Raw genomic sequence first — 15059 nt, forward strand, 5'->3', positions numbered from 1 at the left:
GTGGAAGAGGCAGTGGTGGCAACGCTGGACAACGATTGTGCTGCATTTGCTCTTTCCCACTGAGCCCAGGGCTTGCCTTCCAAATGACAGCGCATGGCTGAGGTGGTCAGGTTGCTTTTCTCAGAGCCCCTATTTAGTTTTGAGTTGCACATTGTGCAAAACGCACAGTTTTATATTATATAGTTAAAGAAAAAGAAAAAAAAATCCATTTATTTTCTTTAATTTCAACAAAATGTCAAACATTTTCAATAATTAGTAATTTTTTTCCATCTTACACTAACCAGACCCCCCTCCCCTGTAACATCAGCTAAACAATTGCCAAATCTGAGGAATGTGTTTATATGGACTGCCTGCTAAGAATTTTCTGACTTATCTTTCTTGATGAAAATTTGGTTTGATTTAACATTGGGTATGATGTCTATGATGATGCGGGGCATGGTCAATACCAATGTGGTTACAGTGATTGGCAACCACGGCCTGTCGGAATGGTCACAGACAGTTCATCGTTGTTACAATTCTGTACAATTTCAATTAAATCTCCACTTTTCTGCTCCAAAGATTCCACAACAAAATCTCCGCCTCTTCTCCCAAACTTATGAAAACTTCACAAAAATGAAAAGTTCTCTTCTCCATTCCTATCCAATGTTATCTTCAGAGTTACCGGTGCAGTGGATTGCGATAGTTCAGACAATAATGAGACACATCTCAAGTGTTACGGCACATGACAGCCATCGGTATTGTAAAAGTGGAGCTACATTGGGGTATCTTTTTGAATTTCTGTATAAGATCGTGTATCTAGCCTGTTCATTGAGGAGAATAGGCAGTGAAGGGATGAAAGTTACTCGTGGTACAAGTTGGCCAGCATTGGATGAGGCAGGCCACAGTCTAATAGTATATAGCACCTCCCTGTGGCTCTGCTTTAGTGGTGTTTTGGCCAAACGTGGCCTCGTCTTGGAGCCTGTGACATTTGACCATTTGGGTAAGACTTCATATCCGAGAGGCGGACGGGTTGGGATCTTGAGATGTGATTACATCATTGAAGTGCTGCTTGGAAACAGAAGGGGAGATTGTGAATGGCAAAAGTGCGGTCATACATCATGGAAGGTGGGCTCCATAATTCAAATTAGGTCCAATCCTAAATTGTTGTCTTGGTACCAATTTTTGTTTACACCCAACTGGTCAACCAACAGAAACCCACACCAAAGCTGGTCATAGTTGGAATTACTTTGCCATCTTGGGTTGTTGGCTCCTCTCTCTTGCCCCATTGTCAACCCCTAGCTGTTCCCCCTATATAAATTCTCCAAGAGCAGGATGGAGAGTCATGGCTATTGAAACTTTTCACCCAAAAGAAGTTCCCTACTCCTCTTCCACCACCATATACCTCCTTGCTCCTATAGAGGACATACTACTAAGATTAGGTTGTGTTAATTACCATTCAAGAACTCAGAGTTGTAACCGGTCAAATTCTAGTCAAATAAGGAGTGGTACTAACATTGTAAATAATATTCCATCACATATGACTTTAGGATCATGTGGTGCCCCCTCAGCCCTCCCGGTGTCAACCTAATTGCTCCTGAAGGCCTCATGTCCCATCGTTGGTACGTGTTCAGTAGAAGACCATTCCATCTACTCTACTTACCAGGCAAGCAATTTATCTGTGGCTCTTCCCAAACTCCATCCAGCTGGCACTTGATGACGGGTAAATTACGTTGAACGAAACCATTTTCGCAGCGATACCCCACCACAGAACTGATTGGATATCTTATTTTGGGTCGGCCATATATAGAAGCATTAGCCACTTCGGGTGGAGGACCACAAGACACTAGGACAAACATGGACATCCCATAAATACCCCACTCCATTATTGGTCATCATTTTGCTATGAAAGATGGTGGCAAGTTACTCTTACCCATTCCCATTTTACAGGTGTAAGGTAGGTGGTAGTTGCATGGGACATCACTCCAGAGACCACCATCATGCCACCCCATTACCACACAGTCTTCACCAGAGAGAAAGTAGCTGTCAGGTTGTGCCTGGTTCCAGTTTTCAAAAAGCTGTAGGGAAAAAAACTAAATGTTGAAGGCTTAGGATGTTACTCTATTCGTATTACTATATGTTTGATGCTCAACCCCATTTATGGTGATCTTGTTCTCAAGAACGCTTAAGGCCAGAATGGGCCAAAGTTGACTTTTTGGTAGTTTATTTGGTCCATCGTAGTCTTAGGGCTACGCAATCGGTGGATGTATATTTAGTCTGGATACTGTATACCGCTTACCAGAGGATTCCCATCTGACCACTGAAAGTCTCCTTCTATCGTTCGATCATTGAGGCCTGTCCATTGGTAGTCCTTATATTTATCTATAGTAAAAAACAAAAATATGGTGTTATCAGATAAAAAGATTGTTGAAATCTATCATCCCTTGTTGTTTGCCTCTAGGGATGATAGATTTCTCCTGATGATGTAAGTTTAACAAGGTAGGTGGGCCTCCTAGATTCCCATGAATATTGGGCCTTGGTATTGAGTACAAAGAGTAAGAGAATCTCCAAGTTATGGCACGTTTCTTCTTGCTCGACTGGGAATCTGTGATGGTTCCCTAACATGAAATCCTCTTACACTTTAAGGGGTTGTCCAGGATGAAGGGCAAACTCAGGTGGATCGAGGGGTTGTCCAGGATGAAGTGCAAACTCAGGAGGATCGAGGGGTTGTCCAGGATGAAGTGCAAACTCAGGAGGATCGAGGGGTTGTCCAGGATGAAGGGCAAACTCAGAAGGATCGAGGGGTTGTCCAGGATGAAGGGCAAACTCAGGAGGATCGTAAACAACAACAAAAAGACTCACCTATCCCTGGCACTTTGTTGGACAGTCCTGGTCTGTTTTCTCCTCCCATGCTGGAACTTTTTGCATAGGAAGCAGAGAGGCTCACATGACTTTCTGAGATCAGTCAGTAGCCTTAGCAGCCACGTATCAAAGTGAAGTCACTGGTCTCTCTCCATCGACCACTGATGTCTACTGGTGCGGAGAGTTCCAGTACGGGAGGGAAAGTAGACTAAGACTGGACAACAGAGCGCCGAGGATAGGTATGTTTTTGGTTTATTAGTTTTACACTCTGAGTCTACCCTAAATCTTGGACGAACCCTTTAAGGCGACCATCCCAAATAGGTTCATGATTGAACCTACCAAACTTGATGTCCTGGCTTTTTACCCAATGACCAATATGCATTTTAATGGGTTATTTTTTTCATTCTCATGGGTGATTGGTAGTCTTTGTTACAGGTGTCAGGCAGTGGCTCACATGGGTTGGAATTCGGGGGTAAAAGCCATTGGCCAAATGAGCTTTCACTTAATAGCTATTTGAAGTCTATGGCCAATTTTACCCATCCATTGGGCTCTTTAGTCCAGATCAGTAATATGTAGTACTGAGCTACATAGGTGCTCTAAATATTGGTAAAGTATTTAGTAAAGGTGTCAATATAAAGTATACATGTATACATATCCAATAAAAGTATGTACATAAGATAAAAATATGACTCGTTTTTATTTTCTATGGACAAACCCCCAAAGACTTGGAGTGTTGCATCCTAGAGATATCGATGAATCTGAACCTCAATGAAAAGATTCTATGTTGTCAAACTGAATGACGTGTTGTAGGGGTGTAGCGTGAACTGATGCAAATTATACTGGTAACCATCCCCTATGGTTACGCCCCCGACATATTGGCACCGTATATGCCGTATTGTCCATTATAGGATATCTATAAGCTTCCTTATTAGGAAAAGCTCAAGATGCCAGTGATGAGATGGAAATATAAATCTGGATATTCTAGAACTTTTTAGGACTCCGATTTTCTATATGGTAGGTGACTCACTAATATTGGGGACAGTGAGGGCATACCATATAGTCTACACTTTATGGCTAGTATAGGTATATGGCACCAAAAAAAATCTTTTAGTATTTGGGGTACGAGTTACTGAATCCTTACATCAATATAGATAGGCGTTGGGGTTTCTAAAGGATACCAAAAGGCCCTAGCTCTAGATATGGCTTTGTCCAGACTGGGATCCTTTAGTCCACGTGAGAGGTAAGCCACCACCAGAGAGGAATCTGGAGGGGACAGGGGCGCCTGGCTCCAACTTAGTCTCCTTTCCCAAATCAGACACTTTTTTTCTTTTCGAGGGGGTTGGGCCGACATTTATTGAATGTTTTACGGCCAGCTGCAGTAAACTGATCTGGTTGAGAAGCAGCCCTATGTCTTAGGTCTCACATGGGTTTCTGTTGGAGGACCCCATAAAATATCATAAAAAGTGGTTACCTTCCAAAACCTGTGGACCTCATAGACTATAATAGGGTCCCTGTGGTTTTCGTTTAGTTTCCACTAGAGATGAGCGATTAGTATTCGATCGAATACTACGGTATTCGAAATACTCGTACTCGATCAAATACTACTCACTATTCGAATGGAAAAATTTGATGCAGAACCAGCGTTGATTGGCCGAATTCTATACAGTCGGCCAATCAACTCTGGTTCTTCTCCTACCTTTAGAAGTCTTCTCCGTGCAGCGTTCCCATGGCGTCTTCCGGCTCTGAATTCACTCTGCCAGGCATCGGGCCTGGGCAGATCCGACTGCACACGCTCGCGCTACAAGAAAATGGCCGCTTTGACTGTAAGCGGCCATTTTCTTGTAGTGCGGGAATGCGCAGTCGGCTCTGCCCTGGCCCGATGCCTGGCAGAGTGAATTCAGAGCCGGAAGACGCCTCGGGAACGCTGCACGGAGAAGACTTCTCGGAGAATCCAGCCTGACCCTCACTCGTGGACTTGGTAAGTTCAATTTGATCAAATGTTGCCTACCCCTGAAACGAGCATTTTTCCCCCATAGACTATAATAGGATTCATATTCGATTCGAGTAGTCGAATATTGAGGGGCTACTCGAAACAAATATCGAATATTGAACATTTTACTGTTCGCTCATCTCTAGTTTCCAAATGAAAAATGCAGAGTGAAATGTGCTACTTGCAGGACTTTTCTCTCCGCATTTTTCATGCAGAAAGGGGAACGGAATGGTTCGAACGCAGATGTGAACCGGGCCTTAGTCCAGGTACAAAAGCTGTGTATAAGTTTCTTTCAAAAATAGTAGCGTTAATAGTTTATTTTTGTCAATTAACAACATGAAGTGAATGATGAGAAATGTTAATCCCGTCAATATTTGGTGTGCCCTTTGCCCTCCATCAGTTCTTCTCGCTACAATTGCAGACGTTTTTTGGCAGGGAGGTTGATCCCGCCATCTTGAAGAACTAAGCACAGATCTTCTGTGGATGTAGACTTGCTCCAATCCTTCTGTTCCTTCATGTGATACCAGACAGACTGGATGAGGTTGAGATTAGGGCTTTGTGGGGCCATATCCTCACTTCCAAAAGTCAAAGGTTACACCAAATATTAATGGAATTTACATGTCTCATTTCTTCATTAACTTTATTTTCTAAGGGCCTTCTTACTTTGCAGCGTTGTTTCCACACTTGCCTAAATATGTTTAGTCGTGGCCCATACTGTGACCAGTTCTATATATAATAAGAATGAGAAATTCTTGTAAGGAAATGTATTGACTCTTAAGGTGGGCAGAATGATTTTTGGAACCTAAATATGATCCAGTGCAATTTTTTTTTTCTATACTTACTGTTTACAAAGTCTTGTTCCTCTGGGGTCACAATGCTTACGAGGTGACCGCCATATTCTCGGCAGTGGGTTTCGGCTTCTTCCCACCTTTTACGATCAAAGAAATGCTTGTAGCAGAATCCTTGGAATGTGTCCCAATCCTCGAGACATTTATCTACATCTGACCAGAGACATTGACACGGAGCATGATCAGGAGGATGAAGGAAGGTGTTCAGCAATGGCATAGACAAATTCTTCTAGACTTTTTGATGGCTTCTTATTATAGAGTAGCCATCAGCCCTTCCTCTAGTGCCACCTACAACCTAGTCAAAATGCATCTTGGGATTGAACAGTTTGGCTTCCAAAACACCATTGTCATGGAAATAGGAGCATGCATAGGTAGAAAAGAAAGAAGACTGGGCAGAACAGGGGCGTTAGTTGTTGTGGTAGTGAAACGACATGGTCAGTGTGCCCACTCATGGTCAAGGTCATGTGATTGAAAATCTCCATAAAATAAAAAACCATCCCAGTTTTTCTTTAACACTTGGGAGCATGCAAAATAATTCACCCCAGAAGAAAATCATCTTTCACTAATATGAGGCAAGATGAGCACCTTGCCTCGGGCAGCATATCTGCAAAGATATCCTATCCCTTTATTACTATTTGCAGTTTATGTACCTAGAAAGGATAAAATATCTGTTGTGATGATATCTTATCCTGGAAAATGGGAGAATATTTGCAGACTAAGTGTGTATGGGAGGGCTTATGGTGAGGCAAATGATAACGTGGTGAGTGGGGAAGAATATTGCTGGCTGTGTTATCCAAGTGTAGAAAATGCCACTTTTGTTGTTGATAGGGAATTGGGAAAGGGGAGAATGTTGCTATCAGTAGGGGAGTAGCTGGGTGAATTTTTCGGCCTGTGTGTGTGTGTGCGGGAGCGGGGACTAGTGGAGAGGCAAATGCAGATGTACAGGAGTGGGTGGTGAGAATACTTCTGTTTGTGGTGGACAGGTGGGAAAAATACTACAACTATTGCTAGCAGGGAATTGGTAGGAAGGGGAGAATGCTATAGCCTGAGTGTGTGTGGTGGGGCGGAGCTGATAATAAGGTGAATGCAATGGTAAAGGGTAGGTGGGTTGGAAAAATTGTGGGTATGGACAATGCTAATGCTGTTGCTGATAAAAAATTGGGAAGGGCGAAAATACTGCCTATCAGTAGAGGAGTATCAAGGAGAATGCAGCATCCTGAGTCTGTGTGTGTGTGTGTGTGGGGGGGGGGGGGGTCTGATGGTACAACAAATGCTTTGGTAAAGGGGTGGGTGGGTGGGAGGAATATTGCTGCTTGTGGTTGCCATGTGTGGAAAATACTACTGTTGCTGCTGAAATGGATATTGATGGGAAGGGGGAGAATGCTGCTGTCAGTAGGGAAGTTGTGGAGAGATGCTGACGATGCTGCTAGTGGAGGAAGAGTAGGTAAGAGTGCAGTGGCATAACTAGGAATGGCAGGGCCGGGCCCCTTGGCACACTTTTGACATCCCCTCCCTTCCCCGGCCGCTGTGATATTATGTAATAATGTGCAGTATGGCAGTATTATTAGTTCTCTAGTGCAGTAATTATAATGGACCCCCAGAAGACTGTTCACATCTCCAGAATGCTCAGAATCTTTTTTTAGTATATATTAACCTCTTCCCGATCCTGCAGACCTATAAACTCCTGGGTGCTGCTGCAGACGACATCCTGAACTCAGGGGCAACATTAGGATATTCTCTATACAGGAGACGGGAGTGTAGAGGAATGCACAAGGAGAGATGAATATCTGCACATCTTGCCCAAGCATGATATTGCTTTAGGGGTTCTGGGGCCTGTATGTAGGGGGATAGGTTTGACTTCTGTATTTAGGGTCTGATCTTGGTTGAATTACGGTGTCTGGTCTGGGATTTGAAAATAGAGGAAAAAAATGTTTGTGGGTCCATTTAAGACCCATAGCGGTCCCTTTTTAAGTTAAAGTCACTGTTTTCTTATTGTATACAATGGCCATGTACCGTAAGTCTCTTGTCAATAGGCCGCCCACTGTTCACTACTCTATTTTAGGTTGCCAAATCATACCCCTTAAATTCTCCCTATTTGGGTTTCTCATATTTCAAAATTTCCATCCCTGTTCCATGTTTCCATAAATACATTTATCTATAACCCAAACAGAATTAGTGCATAACACAACGTGAAATAATTCTATTATATTGTAGGAAATGTTAGAGTTACTATGTTTTTAAACAAATATGAAATAAAATTAATCAAATTTAATTTAGTTTTCTATCATGTACACTTTATATGTTATAGGGGTGCAGAAAGGACCCATGGCGGTCCCCCTTTTTTTTTTAAAGTCACTGTTCTTATTGTATGCAATGACCAAAATTACAAATTGCCAGTAGATCTTCCTACATGATGACATAACTAAAGGATACAAACTGAGTGAGAAAATATAGTTAAGGTATCCAAGGGGCCCTGACTGTGTGACTATATGACTACAGTATATTGAAATGTATTTGAATGTCTGGATATGTGTAACACATGAATCATATTGTGATACTGACAAAGAAATGAGAATAGCCCCCTCTTGACTCACTTATATCACAGACTTTTCCAAAATAGCCTGGCAAACACAAACAGCGAAACTCCCCATCGTCTTCATCAATGCAGGTCCCTCCATTTTCGCAAGGGTTGGGGTAGCAGACATCTACAACACAAGGTACAATGGGAAACTGCGAATGTGCTTAAAGAAGGCATAAATTATACTTTATATAATTTATATATGTCATCAATAATGGCGTCACTAAATTTAGGCATAGAGACAAAGATTAGGAAAAGTTCTAGCGGAGAGTGTTAGTAGAGAGCTAGCCTATTGTAATATGTTTTGGAAGCTCAAATTCTATATTTTAGGTTTTTTGTGAAATTTTGTAGCAATATATAGGAATATACAATGGAAGTCCATAAGCTTCCACCCAGGGGTGAACCTGGCTTTTATGCCGCCTGAGGCGGACGACAGAAAGCCGCCCCCCTTCCCCTGGGAGGAGGGGACGGGGCGGAGGGGGCAGAGCGAAGGGGTGCGGGGTGGACGGGGCGGCGTTAGCAGGCAGAGAGCAGGCAGGGAGAGGACCTGCTCTCTGCCTGAGCGTGAGGGGAGGCCGGTGGAGCAGCGTTGCGTCCACAGGGCATCCCCAATCTACCGCTCGCTTCCCGTGACGGGCTGCCGAGACGGTGACGCTAAGCCAGTCCAGGACAGCTTGTCCTGGACTGGCTTGGGTCAGCAAAAATGCCCCCCCCCCCCCCGGGGGCCCGGCATAGCGCTGCCTGAAGCGGTCGCTTCAGGTCGCCTCATGGGAGGTGCGGCACTGCTTCCACCCTTCAATTTTCTAGGCCTAAGCACAGTGTTTTTAGAAACACTATTAACATCCTAACAGACCCTGTGGTGGAAATTATGGAGAAATCTGACCAGATCTGAAGGGGTTCATACTTTTTATTTTGGGAATAGGTCTTACTGATGGGAGTTTCTTCATAGGACTCTATAGGTACTCATTCAGCTAAGTTGGTGGAACCAACTGATTTTGGCGGCAATCTTATATGTATGGGAGTTTTCCAATTCTTCCCCAAAACAAGATGGTAGAAGAATGAAGGATGTTGAATTTCAAGCTGTCCAAACCTGTCTTTTCGCTATAGACTAGCTTCCACCAGAGATATCGGGCAGCTACTTCTTCCCCTCTGGAGAGTTAGGAGGAATAGTTGTTGGCTAAATGCATCTTCGATCAACAACTTCGACCAGTATATGGTCACCTTAAAATATCAGCTAAAGCATCGCAGTGGGTTCCATGTAGTTAGCAGCTCCCACAATACTGCACCGATTAATTTGGGTTTTCTTGTGCAGAATCAGCTTATCCCTACTTTTGACCTGACTTAGAGACAGGGTATGGTATATGAGGTCTATGACATTGCAAACAATCGAGACATTACATTGGCTTAGCAATTGTCCATGATGGATGGCAATGTGCCACAAAGCTCAACTTCGTGGTGGATGAACGTGGGCAGATTACAATGTGTATGGTGGTATCCCAACTTCAGTAGAGTTGTCTGGCAGATTTTTTCCCATCTCCCTAGTAAGTCAAGCCAAGCATGGACGATAGGGTCAAGAGGAACAGCTTTTGGCCGAAGAAGGTTTGACCACCTTCCGTTGTCCAGTTATTGTCCATATTGGTTATATTCAGATCTAAGCTTTAACCTGGTGGACCAAATGCCTATTTAGCCAATACAAAAAGTAACCACCAGCCGGACGGCACAATTTTTGCCGAACATGTCCAAAAATGTTGACTGAAATGGCTAAATATTACAAATGATCTTATATTTTTTTTAGCTCGAATGACAAGTGAATGTAGGATTCATGAAATTCCACTATGGTCTGAAATTGGCTGCACAGATTAACTATTGATTTTCTAATCTGGTTCTCGAAAAAGCTATAAAAGAGATGTTAGTGAAAGAATCAGATAGACACACACACATAAAGAAGACACCGGAAAGGAATTGAAGGAATAGAGAAGATTATGACCTGAATCAAGTGCTTTAATTCTAAAAAAAGCATTTAATTTGGTTTTATTTTTATTTTTTTCATGGAAACAGTCATAAAAATACTTCATAGAAGTCAACAAAAACAATGCGCGCTCTCAAATGATCAGACTGGTTGGATTGACATAGATCAGGCTGCTGACAGAGGTTCCCAAATTCTAATGAGACAGTGAAAGGACAAAGCACAGAGGTAGAAGTAGAGGATTCATCTCAAGGCATTGGTGATGTAGTAGACCACCGAAAGAATAACGGCCGTGCAGATATGTAGGTGGTTACCTGAAAAATTCACGGAGGATCCCACAATAGCTTTCTCGGTAGGGACTGCAGGCAGAGGCTCTGTTGGGCTCAACGACGCAGTAGGTAGAATGGTCTTCTCTAAACTGTGGTGAGAAGAGTTCCTAGGATTGTTGGGTGATGAAGTGAAAGTTGTAAAGGTGGGAGATACAGTTGTATTGGACCCTAGGTCTTTGGTACTCACCACTGTACCTATCACCGTTGACTGTTCTACGCTTATATCCTTAACAGTTGAATGGACACGAGACATATTAGGACTTAATAGATGGGAAACTTGCGCAGTAGAAGTTTCATTTGACCCGTATAAACCTTGTATGGGGTTATGGGTTGTGTTGTGTTGGTCATCTTTCTCTAGGGTTGCATTGGTTTCATGTTTTTGAGTATGGTTTTTATTGATGGTGGAATCACTATGCAATGTAATCCATGTGGACTCTGGAACGTCTCCACTTCCGTCTTCCCAAGATATTTTAGAGCTATTATCAATATTTGGCTGTGAAGAAGGTGGCATTGGTGTTTTAGGCTCCGGGTTTGAGTCTAAGACATGGACATCTTTTACGGGATCTTGAGAACCACTAAAATGGTCACCAGAAACTAGTTCCTCCACTGAACCTTGGGTTGTCTGTGGATGTATGAGTCCTCCTGAAAACACTGAGTGATCTTCTTGTCCAGATCCTTCAAAATGATCAGTGGATGGATGTACAGTGGGAAACATGTATATGGTTGTGGTTTGAGGTGTGGTGTCATTGGGTTGATTATCATACAATGGAGCTAACTTCATATCAATATCTGTATAACCTACATCAGCCTCTAGGGTAGAGGAGGATGTGGTTGGCAAGACAGAGGTATTATATATGCTAGTTGTGTTATACTCCTCTCCTTGATTTGTTTCTTTCTCAGTGTTTGCATCCACTTCATGTTCCCTTTTGGGAAATTGGGTAGGATCGGGGTTTTCATCAATGTGATAGTAGTTTGCTGATTCTGACACAGTAACTCCCGGTTCCTGTGTCGAGCCAGTAAAGTTCTCATAAACATTCTCTGCATGTGCATTCACAACTGATACACTTAAGATGGAGTCACCTGCAGTCGGCAGAACAGCTCCTTCCAGTGTTCTTCTGGTTGACTCAGAAGAAGTGTTCTCATGGACCAACCCAACCTTGTCTTCTGTTAAAATAAAAAAAATATATATATACTTAATGTTATCATTACATCATTCCAGGAACCATGGATTGTGTTCAGAATTTAGAAGTAACTCCACACACCTACAACATCCCTCTAATTTTCTCTTACATTTTTTGGAAATTGTTTTACTCTATTTACTCTTATATAGAAAGACTTAAGGTGGATATATACATAGTAATCTTGGCCAGACCTAATGATTTTGTAGGGACCGGATGACCATCTAAGGTGTATGAGCATGTCCCAACTCTGACCCGATATAGGGTGGAGGAAGGGTCAAGAGTGGGGTTGAGCCGATCTTGACTTTTCAGGATCAATTTTGAAATCCGATTTCCGATCATTTTTCATTCAAACCCGATCTCGATCCCAATTCCGATTCCAATGCAAGTCAATGGGATTTTTTACTAATCGGAGATCGGATTTTAAAAACAATCCTATTCACTATACAGCATGGAATCTAACAATTGAACGCTTTAATTGTTAGAATCCACATTGTGTAGTGAATTTTTTTTAATCACTAAGTAGCCAGAGGATTTTATTTTTTTTTTAATCCTCTGACTACTTAGTCCCCCCTGGTGTGCACTTACCTGCAGAGATGGCTGGTCCGGTGCCCGGTATTCTCGTTCTTCTTCGTCTCGCTGCCCCCTGCCTCCCAAGTTAGGAGAATGTGGGCGGGTTAGGAGAGTGTGATTGGGTACTGGGAGGGGAGACGTCACGTCTCCCTGCCCTGTACCCGCCCACACTCTCCTAAGCCACAAGCCACTTCTTCCTAGCTCTTTAACACTAACCTGGGAAGCGGGGGCAGCGAGGCGAAGAAGAACGAGAACACTGGGCACCGGACCAGCCATCTCTGCAGGTAAGTAGCTACTAGAGATGTTAGCTAGTCTCCTGTTAGAATAAATGGACGTAGACGGCGTGCAGGGCGTTAAGGCTGTGTGCCGGATGCTTCCATTCATTCCTATGGAACCGCAGCGGAGCCTTCACACTGAGCATACACTCCACTCAGAATGAGCGGAGCATATACTCAGTGTGAAGGCTAACATTGTTAGCTTTTCCCACAATGCTTGGCCAGTAGCCATGCATTGTGGGAAATAATAAACAATCTCGATCCCACCTAAAAAGATCGTGAAATTTTCTCGATCGCCAATCGGAATCTGATCTTTTCCGAACATGATCGCTCAACCCTAGTCAAGAGTGTTGAGTTTCAACATGCCCGATTTTTTTTTTTTCTGGAAAATCCTCTCCCAAGGACCTGAAAACTAATTTTTTAGGGCTCACCCAAAGGGCAAAAAACTAAAACACTGCTGGTACAAGGCTCAACTCACTTTAAGGGCCTAATACTCTGCTGGTACAAGGCTCAATTCACCACAAGGGCTTGAAGCTAAGTTTGGGAGGGCTCATCCCAAGGGCCTGAAAAGTAAATTTTTTGTATGGATCAGCTTAAGGGCCTCTAACTTAATTTGGAAGGGCTCAAGTGAAAGGCCAGAAAAGTAATTTTTGGAAGTCTCACTACATCACACACATAAACAATGACAGTTAAGGGTGGGTACTGTTGGATTTCCCATTGCCTATGCCATCTGTGATTGTCATGGGCAACGTGATTTAAAAGGGTGCATACTAATGTTTCTTTAGCTTAAAATTTGTGTTTCTGCCCATACTAATTTAGAGGAAAAAGGTTTCCAAGTATTTTTCCACTTTCATAGAGGTTCTATTGAGTGTGGAAAATGTGTAGTTGTTAGGCTGTAATAATGGGGTAATACTGGAACTTGTGCGTGTTAGATGCCCCCAGACATGCTTCCCCTGCTGTCCCAGTTGCATTCCAGGGTGTTGGCATCATTTCCTGGGGTGTCATTGTGGGCTTGGTGACCCTCCTTAGTCAAATAGTGGTTTCCCCTGAAACGAGCCTTTTTCCCCCATAGACTATAATGGAATTCGATATTTGGTCAAATAGTCGAATATTGAGGGTCTACTTGAAACGAATATCGAATATCGAATAGTTCACTACTCGCTCATCTCTATTTATGACATAACCATGTTGTCACCTAGCACTCTGTAACACGTGGTCAAATTGTACAAGTCATAATGGGAACCTTCCTGTAACACAGTCCTGCATACATCACTGTTTTGTAGAGCTTTGGTGGCTTAATATGTACCTTGAGAACTTTGTACAACGGGCATATTAATGGTGTAACCCAATGTAGATTCTTCACTATCATCAGAATGATCTTCATAAGGTGGGAAACTTGCAAATGCAGGGGACAGATCTTCTTCATCACTGACGACACTCTCAAAAGTTGGTGTTGTTGGGTATGGTGGAGTTGGTGTAGTGTCTTGTTGGTCCTTGAGGATAGTTGTGTTCTCTTTATCTTCTGGTCTAGCTTTCGTTAGGTGAGTCTCATTTAGTGGTATGGAGTCTACAGAGCCTTGGGCTTCATTCTCAGCTTGTACATCTGGAAACTTTAGTTCCTCAAAGCTTTCTGTTACTGTAATAACATCTCGGTCTCTGGGGACTGGAGGATCGAGTGTTGGTGCAGTGTCTTTACCTGGAATGGAAGAGGAAATTCTGATGATCTGTAGTGTTTTAAATAAAATTTTACTTGTCCTAAATAAAACCCAAACAAATGGAAAATTGGTCCATCACACATATTATAATGGTCAAGTCAGGTGTAAGGACATCAACACATTATGGATTGGGTGGACTTCTTATGATCTATTTAGCTTTATATTGTTTTACTTTACCTTTGAAACAGTATACATCATATTTTGTCTGAGAATCGGGGAAACCAGTCTGATTACGATGCTGAAAGATAGTCTTCACACCAGGAGAGTTGCCACCACACCTCTCTCTTGGTACGACAATAGGGTATCGGACACTTCCATCAGACAACCAGCCTGGGGTGCAGTGATCCAGTCCCTCGCTCCATGCGGCATAGAGTTGACCTGTTGTTGCCATCTCAGTACCCAGAGTCCTACAATGCTCTCTGGCTTCTTCCAGAGTGAATTTGTTGGGTGAGGAACTCAAGAATACTTGGCCTACAAGCAAGGACAAAGATAGAGAGTCAACAAGTATGCCTGCTCATATGTGTATCTAGAACAGACATAGAAAGAATGGTGGAGGGGTCAAGGAGGATTTTATTTAGTAAGGTTTCTCCTCGAAGTATCTCCAGTATCTCCAGTATGAAATATAGAAGGTCCATGATTTGGTGGTCGTGCCTTCATCAGATATCAGCAGTAAAAGTAGGTGAAGGCACTGGGAACACTATAAGTACAGCCAACCCTTTTGGAGATGGATACTCAACGTTACATTGAAATATGATCTACTAGAGGGGTG

The 15059-nt window shown here is 42.9% G+C and overlaps 1 protein-coding gene across 1 annotated transcript in view; it reads right to left on the reverse strand.

The window, feature by feature from the left end:
- Positions 1 to 784: 784 nt before the first annotated feature.
- Positions 785 to 15059, reverse strand: part of BCAN (brevican) — a 46697-nt gene continuing 32422 nt past the window's right edge. The window contains exons 6-14 of the mRNA XM_075283207.1: positions 14468 to 14761; positions 13882 to 14271; positions 10535 to 11713; positions 8271 to 8381; positions 5671 to 5829; positions 2276 to 2358; positions 1910 to 2054; positions 1640 to 1822; positions 785 to 1044 (exon numbers count right to left, since the gene is read on the reverse strand). Of these exons, the coding sequence (XP_075139308.1) occupies positions 1034 to 1044; positions 1640 to 1822; positions 1910 to 2054; positions 2276 to 2358; positions 5671 to 5829; positions 8271 to 8381; positions 10535 to 11713; positions 13882 to 14271; positions 14468 to 14761 (2555 nt within the window). The 3' untranslated portion in view covers positions 785 to 1033. The remainder of the gene's footprint in view (positions 1045 to 1639; positions 1823 to 1909; positions 2055 to 2275; positions 2359 to 5670; positions 5830 to 8270; positions 8382 to 10534; positions 11714 to 13881; positions 14272 to 14467; positions 14762 to 15059) is intronic.

Source organism: Leptodactylus fuscus, chromosome 7 (assembly GCF_031893055.1).
Source record: "Leptodactylus fuscus isolate aLepFus1 chromosome 7, aLepFus1.hap2, whole genome shotgun sequence".
NCBI classification, from domain to species: domain Eukaryota; kingdom Metazoa; phylum Chordata; class Amphibia; order Anura; family Leptodactylidae; genus Leptodactylus; species Leptodactylus fuscus.